Source organism: Typopeltis vanoorti, chromosome 6 (genome assembly GCF_054136105.1).
Source record: "Typopeltis vanoorti isolate ZY-2024b chromosome 6, IOZ_Tvanoo_1.0, whole genome shotgun sequence".
Classification (NCBI taxonomy): Eukaryota; Metazoa; Arthropoda; class Arachnida; order Uropygi; family Thelyphonidae; genus Typopeltis; species Typopeltis vanoorti.
The window spans coordinates 94,008,869-94,034,782 of record NC_143554.1 but is presented as its reverse complement, the minus strand read 5'-3'; the positions used below and the strand labels follow the sequence as shown (position 1 = coordinate 94,034,782).

Below are 25,914 nucleotides of genomic sequence, written 5' to 3'. Positions count from 1 at the left end.
TGCTTTTTCATACTCTGATTGCTCTCCGCTTTCTTTCACTTGTTTCATATCATCCACCATACATTTCTCCAACCACTCAATTTCACTCCCTTGGAACCTGTGCTGTTGCAAGACTTTTATTAAAAAGGCATGCCAATGCTACTGCCAATTCCTGGAACATTCCCTTAAGATGCATAGTGATATGTCATCAAATCCCATTGCTTTATTGACATTAAGTTGATTTATTTCCTGAAATACCTCCTGCTCAATCAGAATTAAGCTATCATTTACTATGTCCCTAATGGATTGCAAGAGGACATTCAGTTGTTTGCGGATGATGTGAAACTGGGAAGGGTTATCAGTAATAGTGCAGCAACCCTACAAGAGAATTTGAATAAACTAGATAAATGGGCAAATGAATGGGGGTGTTGGTTTAATGCAAAATATAAGGTCTTGAGGTTTGGGAAACATCGATGGGACACTGCATACTCTATGGGAGGAGTTATACTGGAGGAAGTAGGGGAGACAAGAGATCTGGGGTTGATGATTGATAGAAACCTGAAATTTAGAGGACATATTGCAAAGGTGATGATTGCTGCAATACTGAGAAGGATGCTGACCTGCAGAGATAAAGAATCATTCCGTTGTATAAGACCCTGATCAGACCACACTTAGACTATTGTTCTCAGACTTGGTCCCCAGGATTTGAAGGGGATAAATTAACTGTGGAAAGGGTACAGAGGCGGATAACAAAGATGGTTTCAGGACTGTACAATGTCAGTTATGAGGATCGACTGAGGGAATGTAGACAGCAGAGTTTGGTGGATAGAAGAAGAAGAGGTGATATGATTGAGACTTTTAAACTGTTCAGAAGCAGTTACAGGGTAGACATTGGGGAGTTCTTTCACTTGGTGGAAAGGCAGGAAGGAGCGATGACAAGGGGCCATCCCTGGAAGTTACAAAAGGAAGCTGTGAGCAAGAGGGTGAGCAGTGGTTTCTTCTTTGCATGGAGGGTGGTTGAACCATGGAATGCATTGCCTGAGAGTGTGTGTGTGTGTGTGGTTAGAGCAAGAATGGTCAATGAGTTCAAGGAGCGGTATGATAAACTTTGTGTTTCCTAAAAACAATCATCCATGATGAGTCTTTTGACTCCATGGAGGCCTGGATAATAATAATAATGTCCTCTACACTTAAGTTCCTCATGATTCCATCCTTATAAATTGATCGCGGGGTGCTTAAGGGTCAAAGCTGTATAACTGAGAGGAGACCTCCACATAGCCTTTAAAGGAATGCGGAGAACCGACCAGGGCTTCTAACCTAATGTCCAATCCTCACCTTCTCGTGGTGCACCCTGTTGGGTATCTACTTTGATACTGAACGAACGAGGATGGGCTGGCAATTTGGGATTTAGACGACCAAATTGTATTCTTATTGGTTAAACCAAAATAAAAAATGATGGTACAACATGACAAAATTTCATGCCGGCTGGGGCGTCGCCAGGTTAAACAAGGCCCCCGTTGTTTTCGCCAGGGAACCAGGGCGAACAGCGAAAAGTCAGCTACTGGAACAAATCTGAAAACAAACCCCAACTCAACATCACCAGAGTTAAAGATCGGTACTATCAACGTAAGAAGCCTGAATGGCAAAGAAATGGAGCTAGCTGAGGAATTAGATAAGTACCAGATCGACATAATAGGGGTGACTGAAACAAAAAAGACCAAAACTGGTGAGATCTTTCTGAGCAATAAATACAAAATGTTATATTCAGGCAATAACAATCAAGGAAAAGAAGGAGGAACCATAGTATTCAACACAAAATACGAGGCTAATCTTCTTGAATGGCAGTCAGTCTCAAGTAGAGTAATGTGGGCAAATATGAGAATGGGGAACTGGACAATGAGACTTATTTGTGCCTATGGTCCCACAGAAGGTTCTACTAAGGTAGAAGTGGAGGAATTTTTTGATGCTTTAGAAAAAGCAACTGACACAATGAAAAAGGAAAAGTTGGTCCTTGTTGGGGATCTAAATAGTAGAGTAGGAAATGATTGTGAGACATACAAAAATATTTTGGGAAAATTTGGAGAAAAGAGCAAAGCTAATAATAATGGCAAATATCTGTTGGATTTCTGCTCAGGACATGGACTGGTTATTACTAATACCATGTTCCAACATAAAAATGTGCACAAATTCACATGGAGAGAAGAGGCTAGGAATAAGAAAAGTCTCATTGACTATGTTATTGTTGATAGTGATGTTTTCTCCCTGGTGCGGGACACCAGAGTGTACAGAGGATTTGAAATTGGAAGTGATCACTATTTAGTCTTGAGCAGGATAAAATTGAATTTCATATTGAAAAGAATAACATGTAAGAAAGTTTTAAAGCGAATAAAAGTTGAGCAGCTCTCAGATGTAAACTGTAGACTAAAATACAGAATTATTATTGAAAAGAAAATGAAAGAGTTTGAGAACAGGAATCAAACCTTGGAGATTCAGTGGCAAACTCTGAAGAAAACATTGATTGATTCTGCCAGAGAGGCATGTGGTGAGGTTGTGTGCAAAGATAAAAAAATCAGAACTCCCTGGTGGACACAGGAAGTTAAAGAGGCAGTGAAGGAAAAGAAGAAAGCATATCAAAAGTTCCTGGCAAATAAGTCAGCTTTTACTCTTACAGAATACAGAGACAAATGTAAGAAAGCTAAACAGTGTGTAAAACTAGCTAAACAAAAGTCATGGGAGGACTTTGGCAAGAATATAGAAAATAAATATCAAGAAGGTGGCAAAATATTCTGGAGGTTGTTGAAGAAGCTTAGGAATGGAGGAAAGAGTGCTGTAAAAGGAATTAGAGATGATAAAGGTGAAATGAAAACAGGAGAAAAAGATATCCTTGAAGTATGGAGTAATTACTTTGAAAAACTGCTAAATGAAACAAGCAGTGATGACAGCACAGTGATAAAAAACACTGACCAGGCATGCAGTCAGGAATACATATCCATACTTGAAGTAGAAAAAGCCATCAAAGGCTTGAAATGTGGAAAGGCAGCAGGAGTAGATGATATTCGACCAGAAATGCTGAAATATGGTGGTATAAGAGTCTTACAGTGGCTGCACTGCATAGTTCAGAAAGCCTGGACAGAGGGACGAATTCCCGATGATTGGAGTAGAGCTCTCATAGTACCCATATATAAAAAGGGAAATAAAACTGAATGTGAGAATTACAGAGGTATTTCCCTACTGAGTGTTCCTGGCAAGATCTATGCAAGTATACTTGAGAAACGGTTGAGAAGAATTGTGGAAGAAAAGCTTGGTGGAGAACAAGCTGGATTCAGGCCAAATAGAGGCTGTCAGGATCAGATCTTCACTTTACGACAAATAGTCGAGAAAGCATGGGAATATAACAAAGATCTGTATTTAAGTTTTGTCGATTTGGAAAAGGCATATGACAAGGTGCCAAGAGAGAAGCTATTCAATACGCTGCAGTTATATGGTGTCAATGGGGCATTATATCATGCAATACTTAGTCTTTATTTGAGTTGTGAGTCAGCAGGTAGAATTGAAGGAAGTACAGGAAGATGGTTTAATGTTAAATCTGGTGTGAGACAAGGATGTACATTATCCCCTCTGTTATTCATTATCTATATGGATCACATTATGAAGGAATGTGGTATTAAACCTGATATCAAAATTGGAGATGTTAATGTCAGCTCTTTGCTTTATGCGGATGATGTTATACTTCTAAATAAATCCGCTACAAGTCTGCAAGATTCTCTGACTAAATTGAATAGCTGTTGTAATAGATATGGTATGAAGGTCAGCAATAAAAAGACAAAGACAATGAAAATAGGCAGAATCATTGAAAATGTCAACTGTGTTGTGAATGGAGAACCTGTGGAACAAGTAAAACATTTCAGCTACTTTGGCACAATTTTTACTGAAGATGGTAAACTAAATATAGAAATAGACAACAGAATCAGCAAAGCTGGTATCGTGGGAAGTCAATTGAATAAATTCATATGGAATAAGAAAGAAATTAGTCGGAACACTAAATTAGCTGTATACAAGACTGTGTTGAAACCAATTTTAACTTATGGATCTGAGAGCTGGGTCAGAAGTAAAACACATGACTAAAGACTAGAGACCGCAGATATGAGAGTCCTGAGAAAGATTAGAGGCGTGAACAGATGGCATCAATGGCAATATCATATTAAAAATGAGGATATTAGGAAAGAACTTGACATTGTCAGCATCCAGGAATGCGTTAGCAGAGCTAATCTCAGATGGTATGGTCACTTAAATAGAATGGGAGAGGAAAGATTAGCAAAACAAGTGTTCTCTGCCAGGTTGGCAGGAAAACGACCCAGAGGAAGACCAAGATATAGGTGGATTGATACGGTACAAAGTGCCTTAGACGATAGAAATATAAGATCTGATAATGTTGGAGTCTTGACAAGTAACAGACTGATTTGGAGGAAAATTGTAGATAGGAAGTTAGTAATGATGTAATTTTTTCATGTAGTACTGTCATATCCTGTACACCCCTTGAGGGTACATGGCAGGAATTTGATGATGATGATGATGATGATAAATTGATCGCTGAATACCTCAACAAATGTCTTCTGCTGCAGTTACCATGCTATCACTTTCATCCATTAACACCATCTTACCATGTTCATTCTTCCTCCTACTTGCCACATATCTAAAAACTCTCTAAGGTTTTTCTTTGCCTGATTTGACAATTTCTGCTCATACTCTGCTGTTGTTTTCTTTACTAACTGAGTCACTCTCCTGGCTTGTTCTTTATACTCTTCATGTAACTGATTATTACCATTATTCATCTTCATCTTGTACTTCCTCCAAAATACCTTCTTTTTCCAGATTTCATGCTTAAGCTCCACATTCATCCATTTTACACCTACCTTATTCAGCTTTTGGCCTGCAGAATACATTCACACATGATGCTGTTATGCATTTCTTTGTCAGTCCCCATGCAGCATTTATTTCCTTATTGCTCAACTCCTTGTTCCATGTTATAGCTTCAAGCTATCTCCTAAGATATATAGGAGATATATCCTAAGATACACACACACACACACACACACACACACACACACACACACACACACACACACACACACACACACACATCTATATCTACATATATCAGGGGTGAATTTTAAGGATGCGCCAGGTGTGCGGTGCTCATCCACTGAATAGCAACATCACTGATATTAAATTTTTGCATTTATTCCCATCAAAGACTTCACGTGATTCCTAAAAGTAACCACTATATACTAATGCTTCATGAAGAGGACACTTTTAGATGCGTAATGCATCACATTCACGTTAATAGCTGGGGGGTGCATTCAACATACACTTTGTTATGTATGTTAAGATGTACAGATGGTGCAAGTAGGTCAAATTCTTAGCATTCTAGTAGTTTTAAATCGCTCAGAAGTTGAAGCAGGGTGAGTTATGAGACAATAGCACCTATAGGCTGCGATTGGTTATTGTGCCAACAAATCTCCAATTGAACGTTGTCATTTGTGATGAGTTGCTGTTTTTGTTTTCGAGTTTCATCTGTTTTATATGCGTGAAGTGTGAATTGACGTGGTCAGCAAGTTTTTATATATATGACAGTGGTCTGAAAAGTTCTTGGCCTAACAATGAAAAAACAAATTTATAATTTCAAAATTATTTTTATTTTTCAACATAATCTCCCTTATGACTAATACATTTATTCCAGTGATGCTCCAGCGCCATTATCCCCTCCCCATAGTGATTCTCAGTAAGATCTGCAAAATACCTTTCTACAGCTGCAATCACCTCTTGACTCAAAGAAAAATGCTGCCCAGCAAGGAAGAGTTTTAGTTTTGGGAAGAGATAGGTCAAAGGGAGCCAAATCTGGGGAATAAGGTGGATGTTCCAACAATTCATAGTGCAGATCCCTTAATTTTCCCATTGCCAAAACACCTTTGTGGGCAGGTGCATCGAACTAATGAAAGATGATTTTTTCCTTCTGGAAACCGGATCTTTTCTCACAAATTTTTTCGTCTAGTCTGGTTAAAAGATCGGAATAATATTCCCCAGTTACTATTATACCCTTTTCAAGATAATTAACAAACAAAATGCCTTTAGCATCCCAAAACACTGATGCCATGACCTTTCCTGATGGAACCGACTTTGTCTTCTTTGGCACTGAACAACCGGCTTCTGTCCACTGTTTTGACTGCTGTTTGGATTCTGCTGTGTAGTGGTGAATCCAAGTCTCATCCATAGAAATAAATCAATGCACAAAAATAGTTCTATTCTTGTTAAAACACTCGAAGCACTGTTCAGAGATTTTCATGAGTGTGTGTTTTTGATCTTCTGTGAGCAAGCGTGGCACCCATCTTGCGCAAAGCTTTTTCATTTGCAATTCTTCATGCAAAATACAGGGTGTTCGGGATAAATTTGACAGTTTTGTAAGGAAAAAGAAAATCTTCTTTGTATCTATTAAATTTAATGAATTGACAAAAAAACATTACAGGCAGAGTTAATTACAATACTATCAACAAGATTTACTCAAAATAACCACCATTAGCATCGATCACAGCTTCAATTCTGCTTCGGAACCTCAAACAAGCTGATGCTACAGTCTCCCTGGGAAGGGCCGCAAAAACTGTTTTAATTTTATCCATTAACTGGGCCTTTGTATTACTGGAAGTGCGATTGGTGTCTTTTTCAACTGCGCCCCATACAAAATAATCCATGGGGTTAAGGTCTGGGGAGTTTGGAGGCCAAACATTTGGACTGGTGAAGTCGTAGAAATTTTCAGACAACCATTTTTGACTTTTCCCAGAGGTGTGGCAAGGGGCCGAATCCTGCTGCCATACATACGGCCTACCATTGGCTACCCTTGTTATCCAGGGCTTGACTACAGTTAGCAACTCCACGAACAAAGCCCGAATTCCAATGCCAGGGTTCTTCAACACCTGTTCCTGCAGATTTGCGAGGAATTCTGCTGTACGAACGCAATCAGATCGTCTGCTAGGGATCTTTCTTCTTGCTACATCCTCGTAGTCACCATTGCAAGTCTCTAGTTCATGCCTGATTGTTTTTACTGTATTCAGGGAGCATTGGGCAGCAGTTGTAATATCCTTATTTTGATGGCGGGCACGAATCATCATGATACAAGTTATTCTCTTCCATGATTCAGGTGGGTTCCAGCTATCCATCCTTTCTGACATCTTGTACATGAATGAAGAAGGGTCCAAACTTTTAAATGAAGAGAAGTGTGTGTTAATACATGTAACTTACGGAAAAATATAATTAATTATAAATATGTCAAATTTATCCCGAACACCCTGTATATCCTACACATTCTTTTAAAATGCCTACAGTCTCAACAATTTCATGCACTTTGACTCTCCAATCATCCAATACTATATGTGGACTTGATCAATGATTTCTGGTGTTATTATACTTTTTGGATGTCCTGCACATGAATCATCTTCAAGGCTGGTATGGCCACGTTTAAACTCAGCAGCCCATTTCTTAATTGTCGAAAACGAAGGAGAAGAGTGCCCATAAACTTTTATGAACTTTGAATGAATTTCTTTTGGCGTTAAAAGAAATTCATTCAAATGATTTTATAACTGCACGATACTCAATTCTATCCATTTCAAGGGATACAGATAATACTTTTGCTTCAGTAGCTTGCTCCACCTTTGCATGGAGTCGCCCGATGTTGTACCACTTTACCCCAGTCTTGAAGATACTTTCAGGTGCAAACTTTGTTTACACACACTTGCATAAAGGATTAAACTAAATTTATTATAGTCTGACCAAGTGAAAACTAAACTTTCAACATCTTTCTCTAAATCCAGAGTAAATTAATAAAAAGGTGGCATACCGTTTGGCAGCTCCTATAGGAGGAAATGACCTTGCTAATGCTTCTGCCTCAGTATCTCCACTTGGGCCTGGCTCCCACTGAAGAGACCTCAATAAAGGTCGAAGCTAGTCTGGGTAGTGGCCCTTCCCTTAATGCATAACATTATACATATCCGCAAGGAGATGTGTTTTGCATTAGGAGTGTTTGTAGCTTGCTTCACCTTTGCATGGAGTCGCCCGGTGTTGTAACACTTAACCCCAGTCCTGAAGATACTTTCAGGCACAAACTTTGTTTGCACACACTTGGATAAAGGATTAAACTAAATTTATTATGATAAATTAAAGTATTTGAAGTTCTCCTACAATTAATTGCATTGGACCAATTAAGATCAGTGCTGATGTGCTATGCACTCTTAAAACTTTCATACATCAATAAAAATATAATCATATAGTCAAATTGACATGAATTTTGTAGATTGGGTTGCATAAGCCACGACAACACATCCAACTGAAATAGGCACGGAACACCACTGATATATAAATATCACAACTGGATGGATGTCTAAGTGTGCAGAAAAATAGCGAATGATTCGCAGAATAAATATTCTTAAATAAGATGCCTGAATATTTATAACTTTTTAAGATGAAACAGAAATTCGGAAACTCACTGATCAATAAAATATTACTTTTACTGTATAAGAATAGAAATATTATGAAAATCTAATTAAATTCTAAATAAATAATACATAAATACATAAAAAACTATATTTTGTGAAATTTATCTTGCACTGCATTTACTTTACATATATCGATATCATATCAATGCAACATTATTTCAATTTTCTAGCGAATAACATTTTCAGTGAATTTTTTCCCTGCAATGACTATTTCATGCAATGAATTGTCTGTGAACTGCATAGACCTGACATTAACTTCTCTGGACCCTCCTAACTAGACAACCAAATCTGTGTACATTAGCCATATGGCCTGATCAAAACAAGAGAACCATAACCTCTTTGCTTCTGCATGTCAATGTCCTCCTCATTATTGCCATAACCTGTTGGAATGTTCTTACAATTTTAGCAATGTGACCCTTAAACTTGAAGTCTCTGTCCACCATCACTCCCAAATCTCTCATCTCCTTCAAAATTTCTCCATTAATTGTACACTCTGCATCACAACCCTGCCTACCAAATTTCAAGACCATGCACTTTGCAACATTAAACTGACAGCTCCACTTATTTGTCCACTCACCTCCTGAAAGGCTACAACATCTGCTTTACTTCTCATAGCCCTTCCTAACTTTGCATCACTGGTGAACAGCTGCACATATCCAGTTAAGTTGGTCCCAACATTATTAACATACAAGTTAAACAATAATGATCCCCAAACAAATCCTTGTGGCACTCCACTGGTAACTGTCCTCTTTTGGGATACCATTCCTCCATATACAACCTGCTGACATCTGTCTGAAGCCAATCAGCTATCCATCTTACTAGTCTGTTATCTAATCCCATCTATTTCACAGCTTGGCTACTAGTTTGCAATCTATCAAAGGCCTCTGATACACTGCCACAAATGTATCTCCTTTAGTGAGTGAGTTTGTCACCTTGTTGTAATACGTAAGAAGATTACATGACCTCTCCCTTACAAACCCATGCTGACCATAATAAAGAATACTGCTATTATCAACCCGCTTCTGAATCCTAGTCTCATCAACTTCTCTAATACCCTAACAACAATCCCAGACACACAGATTAGCCTATAATTTGTAGCCTTAGTCTTATTCCCACTCCCTTTGTGAAGTGGAACAATTTTTCCTGCCTTCTATTCCTTTGGGACTTGTCCTGTTGCAAGACTCATGTTAAATAGTTGTGCCAAAGGTGCCATCAATTCTACAAAGTATTCCTTCAAGAGTAAGCGCGGTTAGCCTAGTGGCTTTGCGCCTTGCAACCATATGACTGGGGAAGGAGTGTCCCAGGTTCGATTCCCATCGAAGATGTGAGGAATTTGAGGAACGGGCAGTAGGGTTTTTCCTGCCAGTTTATCTGGCGTTTTTCATCCTGCAAGCAGGCAAACCGGCCACGTGAACATACGCTACTACAGCCAAAAATATATCCCCCCCCCCCAGTGGCAGGCTAGGCAACAGGTCGGTTGGGAGTGGTACTAACAAGAAGTCGCATCTAAGTAACATGCAGACCCTGCATAGGAAGCAGGAATAACGCATAGTGAAAGAAGAAGATTCCTTCAAGACATGTGGCAATATACTGTCAAATTCTATTGCTTTATTCATATCAAGCTTACTTAATTTCTCATATACTTCATGTTCATTCACCATCATACTCTCCACACTCCAGCTTCTTCTGATGTTACCATCATATGGATGAATTTATTATTATTTTTTTTTTAAATAATTTTTTGATTTAAAAAAAAAAAAAAAAAAAACTATATATGTTACTGTGTTCAAAAAGGTAAAGAAGGAATCCTATTGAAGGGGACAGTATGGGAATATAGGAGGTGATGTTTGAAAGGGAACTGAAGTTTAGGGTATACAATACAATGCAATTATAACAAGGGTATGGTATGAGAATGGATTAAAAAGTTTCATACTTGCCAATAACAAGTATAAATCCGGCAACATTTTACCATACAATCAGATCATGCCTGGATTACTGTGTGCAGATATTAAATGGTTTGAAAGGTGATGAGGAACAAAAACACTAAGAAATATATTAAGTATTATAACTGTGTATATTCATTGGTTAGTTTGTACTTTTTATGAGGCGAGAAACTACACCTACCACCTCTATATGAGATGGGATCTGAACCAGGTCTTTCTGACCATATCATTCTTTTAAATGCACTATGAAAGCATTTGGAAAGAGATATGGCAGAAACATAAGTTAGTAAAGGAATCTTACCAGATTAATATGGAGGAAAGTACTGATAGAGTGAAAGGACAAGTGTGGAGAGCAGGGGGGAGGAACAAGTGGATAATGATGCAAGTTGCATACAAGAGAGAGAGAGATGAGAGGAGAAAGAGAGCATAGTGTACCATATTATAGTATATAGAAGTGTAGTGTAGTGTACTAGATTATAATATATGCAGACTGACAATGAATTTAAAGCACAGTTATTAGTGAATATAGTGGCAATTAATATAAACTTGAGTCTTGTGATCCCATGGAGGAGTGATAAACTATAATAACATACATTGGCTTAATGCATCACATTTATTCAATTTTCTTTAAATTACAACATCAGGTTAAAAATATTTGATGATCACTACATTAGAAGTCATAAAAATAAATAAATAAATAATAAAAATAAAATAAAATAAAAAAAGATTTATGCACATTTTCAAATTCATACTGAACTAAACTACATTTCAATAAATATAAATTACTAGTAGTACTACATTCCTTGTGGCTTCTTAAAATAACATACAGAAAACCCTTGCCGTTCATATTTTATTATTTGCAGTTAACACCCTCTCTATTCCTAATAAATTGGCAGAAACTATTATGTTGCCAACAAAAACTAGTGAGATACAGGCTACATTTCTTGCCTGCACAAAATAGGTATTTTCCACTGCTTTTCCTTTTGAACTTCTGATTATTACACTGTATGCATTGAGTATCATATGAATATTCATACAGCTTGCTACACAAATGAGAACAGCAACTGCCATCCATTTGAAGTTTAATGTATGTTGTTTGCTATCATCATGGCAGCTTTTCATTGTCATGCAATAAAACAAACTGTGTATCAGTTTATGTTTTAATTAAAATTGCGTTGAAATTAAGCTACATTTGAAAGTTAGCAGAGTTGCATAACTGGCAATAGTAAGTTGTATGTAAATGCATATTTGCCTAAAGGTGTGCATGAAGTTGGAAACAGTGCATAAAAGTTAGTATAGAAACATATAGCATAGAAACAGGGGTGGGAATAATAAAATAGAACTTAGTGTAAGAAATAACACTTTGCACAAAGAATAGTGAATGAGCCACCAGAGATGGTTTTTGTTGTGAATGCTCTGACAGTGAATGTTTAAGGAAAGGATATGGCAGTAGGCATTGTGTGGATAACATTAATGTGGCATCCCAAGATGACTCTTGACTCTATGGAAATGCCCATGAAATAATAATAGGAATTTAAAGCAAGTTACTGCTGCAGCTATCCCCTTGTTTACTCACTATCAAGTATAGTTCAGATCACTGCATATCAGAACTGGTGACTATTACCTCAAAGAGTAAAAATGGTTAGCTAAAAACAGGCAAGCCAGCGAGCCTGGTTGGCTGGAGAGGGACTCCACCACTTTCCAAACTACAGGCAATGGGGTTTGAATATCACTGTGGCAGAGATGTTTGAATGAATGTCTTAGTGGTAGATAATTTTCATCACCTTGTATGAGACCACCACCTTGCTAATTAGAAGCCTGAAATGGCATAGAAAAGAAAAAAAAAGAAGCCATGTTCGATATCTAGAACAGTCCAGGCTTAGTACCCATGATAGCGCCAAGTTTATAGTCTTCAATGTGTGAGATTTTCATTAAAACAAAAAAAAAATTGATGATGGAATTGGCATGAATGTAATTAGGTACAAACTGCAAAAGTTACCATTTCTGAGATTATGACCAATAAAAATGTTAAGATTCATCAGCCACCACTGCCCATGAAACATAGAGTAAGACTCACTTAGATAAGATCCTTTTGTGTTGTGGTTTAATGGCCAAAAACACCATTAACACTGTAACTAATATTTTGCTTTGATCATGATATTTCCATAGGCACATAGTAACAGAGAGAGAAAGAAGATGGAATATCATAAAATCTTAGTTGACATCATGTACAGTCACTGACAATCTTGTAAATCAAGATTGCCTGGTAATCTAATGATAAACAGCCTCTCAGATTTCTGCAGTTTCAGGAGGTTTAAATTGAAAGATTGTTTCTAGTAGCAAGACTTATACGTTGGTTAGACATAACTGGTAATTAGTTTACAGAATTAACAACGCATATAAAGTATATTAATTAAAGGTAACTTTAATGAATCACTTCTATATTTCGGCAATGTCACATTGCCATCTTCAGGAACATAAAGATATGGTATGTGCACTCAGGAACTAACACAAAGCAAATGAGGAAGAAAGCAAGAAACTAATATTGTTCCTAAAGTCCTAATGGTGCTCTCTTGCGGGCTAATTTGGTAGTCTTGGCAGTTGGGCTAAAGTTCTCATAATGAAAGTCTCCCAAATTTGGGGCAGTTTCATGCACCCAAATTTGTTGAGGTTAGGAACGTTTTTTAGAGCTGCTGAAGATTCTTTGAATAATCTTTCGTATTTAAACTTGCTGCGATGAATTATTTTTGTTTTCTTCCAACGAATTTTATGGTGGGTATCTAAGGCATGGTCTGCCAGCCCAGAGCGGCTGTACTGGTGAAATAATTCATCGCAGCAAGTTTAAATACGAAAGATTATTCAAAGAATCTTCAGCAGCTCTAAAAAACGTTCCTAATCTCAACAAATTTGGGTGCATGAAACTGCCCCAAATGAGAACTTCAGCCCAACTGCCAAGACTACCAAATTAGCCTGCAAGAGAACACCATTAGGACTTTAGGAACAATATTAGTTTCTTGCTTTCTTCCTCATTTGCTTTGTGTTAGTTCCTGAGTGCACATACCATATCTTTATGTTCCTGAAGATGGCAATGTGATGTTGCCGAAATATAGAAGAGATTCATTAAAGTTACCTTTAATTAATATACTTTATATGCGTTGTTAATTCCGTAAACTAATTACCAGTTATGAAAGATTGTTGTAAGGCTATACCAGAATCCCAAGAATATCAGCTTATATTCAAGTTTACATTTGTACAGAAATGCATTTTCCATTTCCCGAATATCACGATCTGATTCAAATGGATAGTCTGCAATAACCAGAGTAGCAGTAGACATGTTTGCATTCATCCATTCAGATATTAGGAGTTCTTTCTGGCAAAAATAACCTAGCTTCAGGAGCACAGCCTCTTGTAAATGTTCTCAATAATCATCTGAATATCAGTGACAAAGATCTTATGGAAAATAGAGAATAGTAACTGGTTTTTGATATGACCCATAAAGTTCTTCATAAGTTCTTCCTAGGTTTTTGAAAGTTACAAAATGCATGGGGTGGTAATGAATTTTGGAATCATGGTTATGAGAAAAAGAGAAACTAGGAGATTTTAGTGAAGGTGTACCAGATGATTCCAGATCTATAACTAGTGTAATGATAATGCCAAAGAGGAGCAATTAATGTGAGTTGATGTGAAAAAAAGTATCCGCTGGGTAAATGCATAACTAGAGTAGTGAACAACTACTATTTTCTTTATCCATAGTAAATGACTTCTGGTGATGACTGGATTTGCTTAAAAAAAAAAAAAAAAAAACATATGCAATACATCTGGATATGACACAGCACCAAACAGAGAACATGTCTATCCATCTCTCATATATGAATCATACTCAAAACACAGCTTGGAGATTAAGAGGGGAAAAGTGTAGTTTTGCTAATGCTACACTACTTGAAAGCAGTCAACAGACACCAGTATCAGGACAAAAGAGAAGAGAAAAAGGAGAAGGAAAAAAAAAGAGAGGAAGAGCAAAAGTTGACCCCCCCCTCCGCTTCCATCTCAGTATGGTATCATTGATTGTTGACCTAGTCAACAATTAGTGATAGACCCAATTTGTCTATCCAATGACCCAGTTTGGTAACAATTTGCTGAACAAATAGGCCTGCAACATGGCAATTCTATCATAATGTCCCTTTCAAACTCCTTCAGTTCCCTTCTTGAAGCCACTTCACCTGGACACAGTTGCATCCTGGACTTGGGAGCATCATATTCCTCCAATTTATACCAGTACAAACACATGACTCATTACATGGCATGATGTACCTTGCCCATTGGATGTCCACTGACTTCTTTACAAGCCATGTATATATAAAGAAGAATTTATCACCATCCCACAAGAGAAAGTAAATTGGTGTGTCTATGCATAAAACAAGGGAAGAAGCCAGCAATTCCAAGCTTTTTTTTTTTCCCCAATTTCAATTCCAAGCATAATGAAGCAGTACCCTCATTTTGTAGATGACCAAATGTCTAGGAAGGGTAAACAATTGATTCTTTTTTTTTTCTATAATGAAATATAATTTAGGATGCCAGCTGTTTATATGCACTCAAATTACATCTACTTGCATCTAGGCCAAATGGTAAACTCATCAACACATGGCAGACCAACTAACAGTTTGAGTGTAACTGTGCTAAAGAATTTGTTTTCTAAATCTTTCATATAAAAACTGAAATGAGGGAAGAGCCAGTGCAATCTCATTTAGTTGTCTGTGTAGTAGTTTTCCTTTCCATGTAAAATAAACAGCAAATCTGAATTTAAATAACTTAAAAATCTCAGGGAGGAAAAGTTCCTGACACATAAGGCCAGGATATTTATTCCAATGACACAGCTCTGGCACACAATTATCTAAACTTCACATTCTTTTAGCTAATGACTAGGTTAAATACAATATACCTCCTCAACATACATATAAGATCACAATAAAACTATTGCATCTGCTATATCTGCAAATATATCAAAATATGTGCTAAATATTTATTTAGCACATATTAAACTGGCAAACCATTACCTATCTTCTAAGGAAACCCCCCCTCCCATCATTTCCAAGGGTGTATAAAGTTCCTTGTGTCTGCAACTCATGCTATAGAAGAACTGTTCCTTCTTTATCTTAAAGAACATAAAAAAATACATACTTGCCATCATTTTAGCATATTGAGATTAACATCATGCACCTTACACCTTTTACATAAGATTAGATGAAAGCAAATTATGGTACTTTGACAATGGTACACAGAAGCCATCACAAATCTGAGAGGATATTTCTCCAGTGAGCACTGGCAATGAAGTATCTCCCTCAACCTCAACAAGTGTAGCTGAATCAATTTATTAAAAATTTGAGAAACAGTAATTTTAAGTTCACTTTCAGTCCAATAGCTGTAGACTGCTTTAAATCCAGTGCCAGAGGACACCATGGTAAGATGTTAGGCAAGTAACTGCAGAAACAATTTTGCATTGTTTCCACAATTATTTAACTGCAATGCCTGGTGTATTGTGACATATTCTTCTGTGCTCCAACAATGCTGATTTGAGATCCAGTGAAATATCAGCAACTTAATTATCATATTCCCTTTTGTGCTTGTGATGCTGTGAGTCAAAAGTCAATATGAGCATTAAAAAGTTACCATGAGCATTTGTTACATCAATAAAATTGCTGTTTAAAAGCTGTCATATGTTTGAACTGGACAGTTTATTTTTTGTTATTCTTTGAAAACAATTACTAATATTAACAGCAAAATGCTGGATTGTAGTATTTTGGATTGCAATTGCTGTCTTAGTTAGCTGAGTGGATAGCATCTCAGTCCTCCAACCAATAAACAAGTCTGAATCTTACTACGGAATAGTGAGATTCAAACTTAGAAATAATAAATTCATTTTTTAGTGCACAACCATCCTACTTATTCAAAACATTATAAGGATAGAGAGGGTATATTTGGTCACTTGAGTAGCATTTCCAGGATTATCAATCCTTAGCCTATCCACAGAACTAATGTGCAATAGATTTATGCCATTTTATAGGTGGAATTATCATTAGGAAAAATAAATATTTCAATAAAACTATGGACTGTGCCAGATATCTGCTGTAAAGTCAGCAAAATACAGATGTCTGGATGTCTATCACTGGACACAATCCCAAATGCTTTTATGTGCAATTATATTTAGTCACTTAAGCTGAAATTGCCAGAATTGTTACTGGGTAGGTAGAATTTACATGCTTGAGCCTTTACTGATCTCTTAACTCTTACATATGTAGATCAGAAAACTAGTCTCTATTCCTTGCAAGTTCTTAGTTTACTATTCACAGATATTTCAGTAACATATTCTTCACAAACAGCAAGAGTTCCCTGTAATAAACAAACTAAAATTAATTGACTAAATTATGAATGACCTGACTTTCATTATAATAAATTCTAAGTGCTATTGATCATTATATTTTTATAATTTTGCAATGCAACAGATTATTAAGTATGAAAAGCATATCATGAAATGGAAAAAAGGCAAGAAATCGAAAGTAACTGAAATCTATCTAGGAACATAACAATAAGTGAAATAAAAGCAAAACTAAACTTAAAAAATAAAAATATAAGCTATAATATATCTAGAACCAAAAATGATTAACAATTTAATCTTTACATATTTAACCTCCTTAACATAAATAATTAATCTTTTAAAATAACTATCATATAGCAACTAAGTATGAAGCTAATTAAATGTAATCTACTAGGATTCACCATTTATTATTTATCCTATTACAAAGTACCAGAGTACCATGGTCACTAGCATTCTTGGCCTTCAACTCTAGCATTCGGGCTATGGATTCTAAGCTCTCCACTTTGCTTTGGAGTTCCCTTTTCTCATCTTCTACAGCATACTCTATCTCCAGAAGTTTCTGCAAAAAAATATTTTTTAACAAAAATAAACCTCTTTCAAATATTTAAAAATGTTTTCCTATGTTTTAATGATATAATTAACACAGTTATAGGTCCAAGTTTATTTTATTTCAGTGCATCTGACAGCATACAAAGTTTAAATTTGAAGGATTACATGAATAAAATGATACTTGTAGCTTATCTCATTTTTATAGAAGGACCTCTTTGTTGAAGTCATTATAATTCATTATTGTTATGCTACTTTTTTTTTTTAATCTTGATCTAAAAACGTAATTACATGTAAAAAAGTAAAGTTCACTTTTACTGAGATTATCCCATCAAATTCCCTTTCTTTGACTTTTCAACCCCACAACCTGCTTTCCAATTTTTCAATTACCCACATTAACAATGACCTTGATAAAGAGGTCCCTTCTATTGCAACCAAGAAAAGACCATATTCATTTTCATAGATGAATTCCTTTTCATTCATGGAATTTTCAAACTGAACCTAGCATTCCATCAGACTACTCCAAAATGAAATCAATTTACTATTAAAATAATCCAGCACAATTCCACAGAATTAAATGTTTTTTTTTCATTCATCTAGTTTCCTATGCTCTAATATACACTTACTCAAAAATAGGATGGTTGTTAAATTGAATGCACATAAAAGCGATTCATAATGCTGCAGAAAGATAAGAAACTTTTCTAATTTTTGCTAATAACACGGTTAATTTATTGTATTACTGTAAGTGTACAAGAGAGAGAGAGAGAGACTGTTTTTCAGTTGTAAGTAAAACATATTGAATTGAAAATAGTTGTAAGTAAAACTTCAGCTATCTATTGTTCATATGGTACCTATGCAGAGCAGAACAATGGCAGGCAGAACATCTTTGTTTGGTCAACTAAATTTGTGTGATTTTGTCCAGTGTAAAAGTGTAAAAGTTGAAAGATTTGTAGAAGGAGAGCAAATCTGGTGAGGAATTGTATAATAAATGTTTTGACTTTAATTTATAAATGTTTTGACAGTGAATGTGGAGAGAAGAAATTACATGATAGTAGAACGTAAAATGTAAATATCAGTGATAATACTAAAAGTGCAGTAGCAGAAGTTCAGGAGAACATAGAAGACCTGAATAAACAAACAGCATACTTACATATAGTCCTTCACAGGACAAAGTGCGAGATTGAAAGGCTGAAGAAACAGCAACAGACCCGCTGAACTAAGAACAGAAAAAAGCAAGAGGACCAAAGCCAAAATTATTATTATTATTATTATTATTATTATTTATTATTATTATTATTATTACGGGTATCTCCATGGAGTCAGTAGACTCATCGCGGGAGACCCAAACTAGCAAAACAATATCTGTCATATCTCTTCTTGAATTCATTTACAGATGAAGAGCTCACAACAAAGTCAGGCAATGAATTCCACTCATTCACCACCCTCCAGGCAAAAAACCTTGTTCTGACACCTTTGTTAACCACACTCTTCTTTAATTTCCAGAGATGACCTCTTGTTCTTCCATCACTATCACACAGCTGAAACATTTCCCCTGCATCAATCCTATAAAAACCTTTTAGTAATTTGAATGTTTCTATCATATCCCCTCTTCTTCGCCTATCAGCCAATCTCTGCAATCCACAAGCTCTCAATCTATCAATGTAGGGAGCATTTTTTATATCACTCACCAACTTGGTCACTCTTCTCTGAACCCTCTCCACAGCCTCCTCATCTCCAAGGAATCCAGGTGACCAGACCTGAGCACAGTAATCCAAATGTGGAAGTATCAATGCTTTATAAAGGGGAATAATAACCTCTTTATCTCTGGATGTCAGTGTGTTCCTCAACAACCAAGTAATCCTATGTGCAATCTTGGACACCTTAGCAATGTGTCCTCTGAACTTCATCTCCTTATCTACCAATACCCCTAAGTCCCTAGCCTCATCAATCTCTTGGAGTACCTTTCCATCTATGTAGTACACAGCTGGTAATCTTTTAATCCCAAAATGCAAGACTTTACACTTTTCCACATTGAACTGACATCCATTTTCTTTTGCCCATTTTACCAGCTTATTTAAATCCTCCTGCAAACTTTCAACATCAGCTTGATTTTTTATTGCACTACACAACTTTGCATCATCAGCAAACAACTGAATATCTCCCTTTAAGCCGTTTCCTATATCATTTATATACAAATTAAACAACATTGGCCCAAGCACAGAGCCCTGAGGCACACCACTGGTCACCTGCCTCATTCTGGACTCGGCTCCTCCATACACCACCTTATGGTATCTCTCCCTGAGCCATTCTCCTATCCATATCACCAATTTAATATCCATTCCCATCTGCTCCAATTTGCGTAACAGTGTTCTATGGGGTATCCTGTCAAAAGCCTTAGCAAAATCCAGAAGTACCACTGTGTAGCCAGTTCCTTTGTCCAACTCTGATGTTATTCTATTATGGATAGTTAATAGATTGCTAAGGCAGGATCTACCTTTAACAAAACCATGTTGGCCTCTATAGAGTATCATATCCTGATCCACCCATTCTTGAATTTTTGTCTTTAACCAACTTTTCCAATACTTTTACCACTACTCCTGAGATGGTGATTGGTCTGTAATTCAATACTGCAGTTTTAGAGCCACCCTTATGCAAAGGAACCACTTTGCCTAACTTCCACTCCCTAGGGACCATACCAGAGTTCAAACTTAAATTAAATATCCAGGTAAGAGGGGTTGACAATTCATTTGCACATTCACGCAACACCCGAGCTGATATTCCATCTAAGCCTACCGCAGTGTTTGCATTTAAGTTTCGCAATATATTTAATACCTCTGATTCTTTAGCTTCAATTCTCACATTAGGTATTGCTATAGGTATAGAGATATCCTCACTTGGGTGATAGACTTTTGAGAAGTGATCACTCAGTAACTCGACTATTACATCTGATTTTGTCACCTCAATACCATCAGCACCCACTAAGGTTATCCTTCCGAAGTCATTCTTCCTCTTACTTGCCACATAGCGGAAGAACTCTTTGGGATTACCCTTGATCTCTTTGGCTAAGGTCTTCTCATAATCTGATTTAGCTTTTCTTACTATGCTGGTAACCTTCCTAGCTTGAGCCTTGTACTGCTCATGGGTGTCCTGATCGCCCTTCTCCTTGTAAATTCTCCATAACATTTTCTTTTTTTGTAGTTCAAGCTTGATACTACTGCTCATCCATCTAATGCCTACCTTGTTTGACCTCCTGACCATGGGGACACAATCTGATATTGCTTTCCTCAGATACCCACTGATTTTATCCCAAGCACTGCTAACATCTTTCCCTTGCAATATGTTCTGCCATGGGATGGCTGCAAGCTCACTCCGAAGCTTGTTATAATTGCCTAACCTGTAGTTTCGTACATACCCCTTCTTAATAGAAAAATCCACAGATTTTGCAACCTCCCAAGTCAATACCACATGATCGCTTTCACCAACTGGAGGTAACGAGGTCACCTTACTTATGCACATAACCTCTGAACCAATAACCAGGACCAACACTCTCACACCACGTGTCCCTTCAGTTACGTGCTGTTTCAAGTAATTATCTCGTAGCAGATGTATGAACTCCATTTCCTTTTTGCTACGTGATATTTCCTCCTTCCAATTGATATCACCATAATTAAAATCCCCCATAATAATCACTAAGCCTTCACTCATTGCACTAAGTTGCTGATGCATGAATTCAATATCTCCCCCTGTACTCCCTGGCCTATAGCAGCATCCAACTGTATATTTAGTTGCGTTGGTCACTATTTCGCACCAGACTGCCTCAAATGAACTCTCATTCACATGTCTATCATCATGATATACTACTTTCTTTGGCTGCAACACATCAGCTATCATCAACAGTACTCCTCCTCCTGTTCTATCTTCTCTATCCTCCCTGAAAATACTGTACCCATCACATTCAATTCCAGTGACCACATCTTCTGCTGACAGCCAAGTTTCACTAATGCCTACAACTTTTGGTGAGATTTCACTGACTAATGCCAAAAATTCTTCTCTCTTATTTCTAATGCTTCTAGCATTGGTATACAAAAATTGCAGATTCCCTCTAGATCTTGTACCGGCTTTAGAACTGATATATAAGTCACTAACTACCGTAGTCCTATGCCGATTTTTTCCCCCCTCTCTTCTGCAATTTATTCTGCCTATAAGGATCAATAAATACACAATCAGTGCTAAAGTTTCTCTCTCTTACACTCAACCTTTTCAATATTAGTTTCCCTGCCCAATAACTTCAACCTGTTCAGAAAACAATAACTTCTTCAATCTCTTATGTCCTTCCATGTTAAGATGCAGTCCATCTCTAGCATACAACTGCCTTTTTCCTTCAAACACACTCCAAACATCAACAAACTCCAGACCTCTTTTTCTGCACATTCTTGCAATCATATCATTCATTATCATTGCTCGTCTACTTAACTCGTAATTGTCAAAACGAGGCAGCACACACACTATTCTCCCATTGACACTTTTCCTCTTCACAATATCTAATAATGTTCTTAAATCTTTTCCTACCCGATTTATACTACCTCTCAGGTCATTCGTACCCACCATAACTATCATCTTGTCTGTTTCATGCCCTCTCTTTATTGCTAAAGCCACTCTTTCTATTGTACCATCAGCCAAGCACTCCTCATGCATACCACTCTCCATACCCTTAATCATAGAATCACCATATATTTTACCACTATTAACTTCATTCAAGTTCACACTCATGGACTCATTCTCTACACTATTCAGCATGACTCTCCCAGCTTCATTACTCAACTCTCTATTACTTACCCCCCCACTCTCACTACATCTCATTTCTTCTTGGCCACTTGTGGTTTTATTATGTTGACTCCCAATCACTCCCATACTATTTATTACTGAATCATTCACCAAAGACTCACCCATATGTAATCCTGTTCTAGTTACTTCAGCTAAAGTAATCTCTATAGTCCTAATTTCTCTGTTTAACACATTAAACTCAGCTTTAACTTCCAGTATCTCCTTACCGATCACTTCCACTTCCTCATGAAGAAGATGAAGGTCATTTTTCATTTTCATAAACTCCCGCCGAAGTTCTTCCGCTACGGTCCCGATGTTAGCTTCCATTCCTAAACGCTCCAGCCTATCCCGACACTTCTCACATACGTCGACATTTTCTTTCTTTTCAAATGAAAAGTGTAAGAATAAATGAGAGAAAGAGTGTAAGCAAATAATTTTTAAGGCAATTCTAAAATAAGGGGAGTACTTCAAGCATTTCTTGAAGTACTCCTGTTATTATAAAGTGCTACAAGATCTTGTTTCCCTGGTGTGAAAATTAATAATATTAGTAATGATATTAGAATACAGAAAGGTGAAAGAATTGATTATTTTGGCTGGAGCCAATGACCTGAGAGATGAGAAATATTGTGTGAGGTTAGAATGTCAAAGAGTTATTAGAAGCAAAAAAGAAGAGCGAGAAGGTGAAGTTTCTCTGTCTGCTTCCATGCGATGATAGAGACAAACTGAAGGAGGGTGATAACAGCTAATGAATCAATATGCAGGAATGATGTAGAATCTGTAGATCTATCACCCGAATTTGATGGACAGAAAGATCTGTGTAGTACTGAATGGACTGCACTTAAATGGATTCATAGTTAGGTATCGAGAGAGAGAGAGAGAGAGAGCTTTGTTCACTAAGCATGTGGAAGGAACAGGGGCGTGCCAGTAGTGTCCAGCGACTGTGTGCAAACCTTTAGTTGGCACCCCCCTATACCCAGTGACATGCCAGTAGTGTCTGGGCTGGCACCTGTATGCAAACTTTAGTTGGTGCTCCTATCCCCCCCCCCCCTCCAATAAAAAAATCACTTTAAAAAAACGTTTCTTTTTAAGTATTTCCTCCTCTTTGGCGCCTTTACTGTCCTGACGCCTGTGTGCATTGCACACATTGCACATATGGCCAGCGCACCCCTGGGAAGGAAGTGCAAAGTCAGGAAAACTAAAGAAATTAAGAGTAGATGATGCAGAACAGTGTATGTGAAGGCACCCATGAAACAAATAAGTGTATGAATGGGGAAATATATATATATATATTCATTTTAATATAAACTGACTAAAAATCTGAGAATTATAATAAATTGAGATTTATTTGAAAATGCAACATGTTTCGTCGGGATTGACTTCATCAGGCGTTAAGAACATAGAAAGCTATTAAAAAACACTGAAAAAAACATTGAGACACTCTAAAGCTATACAATTATAAAGCTGTAATATTTGACTGTAAATTACAGTTATTATGAACTTGAACTATAGTCCGTGTTAAAGTTCTATTGTTGTACACTTGTGCATGTGTGGAACCATGCGATCTCCAGTATCTGATAGTAGAGCTGAAAGAGTCAGGCAAATTATAGCTGAGATTATTGCTCATATGAATATTACAGCTTTATAATTGTATAGCTTTAGAGTGTCTCAATGTTTTCTTCAGTGTTTTTTAATAGCTTTCTATGTTCTTAACGACTGATGAAGTCAATCCCGACGAAACATGTTGTGTTTTCAAAGAAATCTCAATTTGTTATAATTCTCAGATTTTTAGTCACTTTATATTAAAATGAACATATCCAACCTCCGAGTTAATAGTAATAGTCATGTATATGTATATATATATGTATATATATATATATATATATATATATATATATATACACACACATATACATGACTAAGAATCTAATCTAATCTCTCAGGCAACAATATTGAATGGGTAGTCAATTCGGGACGTAAAGGTGGTTGGGAGCCTAAGGAGATGCTACAGTTTCTATATACTATGCTAGAAGCATCAGGAATAAAAGGGAGTAGATTTTGGCATTGGTTAATGCAACCTCATCAAAAGTTAAAAGCATTAGTGAGACTTTGCTAACAACAGGTGATGTAATTACAGGGAGAATATGATGGATTTAGTATTTTCAGAGAGGGTAGAGTAGACAGGACAGGGACTGCAATTCATCTGTATCATACTGCTGATGATACAGATGAATTGCAGCCAATAAGAATGACTTTGGAAGAATAACTTTAGTGGTGCTGATGGTATTGAGGTGACAATATCAGATGTAATAGTTGAGTTACTGAGTGATCACTTTTCAAAAGTCTATCACCCAAATGAGGATATCTTTGTACCTGTAGCAATAACTAATGTGAGAATTGAAGCTAAGAAATCAGAGGTATTTAATATATTGCCAAATTTAAATGCAGACACTGCTGTAGGCTTACATGGAATATTAGCTTGGGTGTTATGTGAATGTGCAAAGGAATTGTCAACCCCTCTTACTTGGATATTTAACTTAAGTTTGAACTCTGGTATGGTCCCTAGGGAGTGGAAGTTAGGCAAAGTGGTTCCTTTGCATAAGGGTGGCTCTAAAACTGTGGTAGTTAATTACAGACCAATCACCATCTCAGGAGTAGTGGTAAAAGTATTGCAAAAGTTAGTTAAAGACAAAATTCAAGAATGGGTGGATCAGGATATGATACTCTATAGAGGCCAACATGGTTTTGTTTAAAGTAGATCCTGCCTTATCAATCTATTAACTTTTCATAATAGAATGACATCTGAGTTGGACACAGGAACTGGCTACACAGTAGTACTTCTGGATTTTGCTAAGGCTTTTGACAGGATATACCCCATGGAACACTGTTATGCAAACTGGAGCAGATGGGAATGGATACAAAATTGATGATATGGATAGGAGAATGGCTCAGGGAGAGATACCAGAAGGTGGTGTATGGAGGAGTCGAGTCCAGGATGAGGCTGGTGATCAGTGGTGTGCCTCAGGGCTCTGTGCTTGGGCCATTGTTGTTTAATTTGTATATAAATAATATAGGAAATGGCTTAAAGGGAGATATTCAGTTGTTTGCTGATGATGCAAAGTTGGGTAGGCAATAAAAAATCAAGCTCATGTTGAAAGTTTGTAGGATGATTTAAATAAGCTGGTAGAATGGGCAAAAGGTAATGGATGTCAGTTCAATGTGGAAAAGTGTAAAGTTATGCATTTTTGGATTAAAAGATTACCAGCTGTGTACTACATTGATGGAATAGTATTCCAAGAGATTGACGAGGCTAGGGACTTAGGGGTGTTGGTAGATAGGGAGATGAAGTTCAGGGGACACATTGCTAAGGTGTCCAAGATTGCACATAGGATTACTTGGTTGTTGAGGAACCCACTGACATCCAGAGATAAAGAGGTTGTTATTCCCCTTTATAAAGCGTTGATACTTCCACATTTGGATTACTGTGCTCAGGTCTGGTCACCTGGATTCCTTGGAGATAAGGAGGCTGTGGAGAGGGTTCAGAGAAGAGTGACTAAGGTGGTGAGTGATGTAAAAAATGCTCCCTACATTGATAGATTGAGAGCTTGTGGATTGCAGAGGTTGGTTGATAGGCAGAGAAGAGGGGATATGATAGAAACATTTAAATTACTGAAAAGGTTTTTATAGGATTGATGCAGGGGGAAATGTT

The 25,914-nt window shown here is 37.0% G+C and overlaps 1 protein-coding gene across 8 annotated transcripts in view; it reads right to left on the bottom strand.

Annotated features, from left to right (window-relative positions):
- Positions 1-25,914, bottom strand: part of LOC150105717 (C-Jun-amino-terminal kinase-interacting protein 4-like) — a 615,637-nt gene that overhangs the window by 578,403 nt on the left and 11,320 nt on the right. For 7 of the 8 annotated variants that reach the window (XM_090394309.1, XM_090394311.1, XM_090394312.1 and 4 more), the window contains exon 2: positions 17,277-17,397. In XM_090394309.1, the coding sequence (XP_090250435.1) occupies positions 17,277-17,397 (121 nt within the window). Of the gene's footprint in view, positions 1-17,239; positions 17,398-25,914 lie in introns of those variants that run through there. The other variant, XM_090394316.1, reaches the window with a different exon arrangement.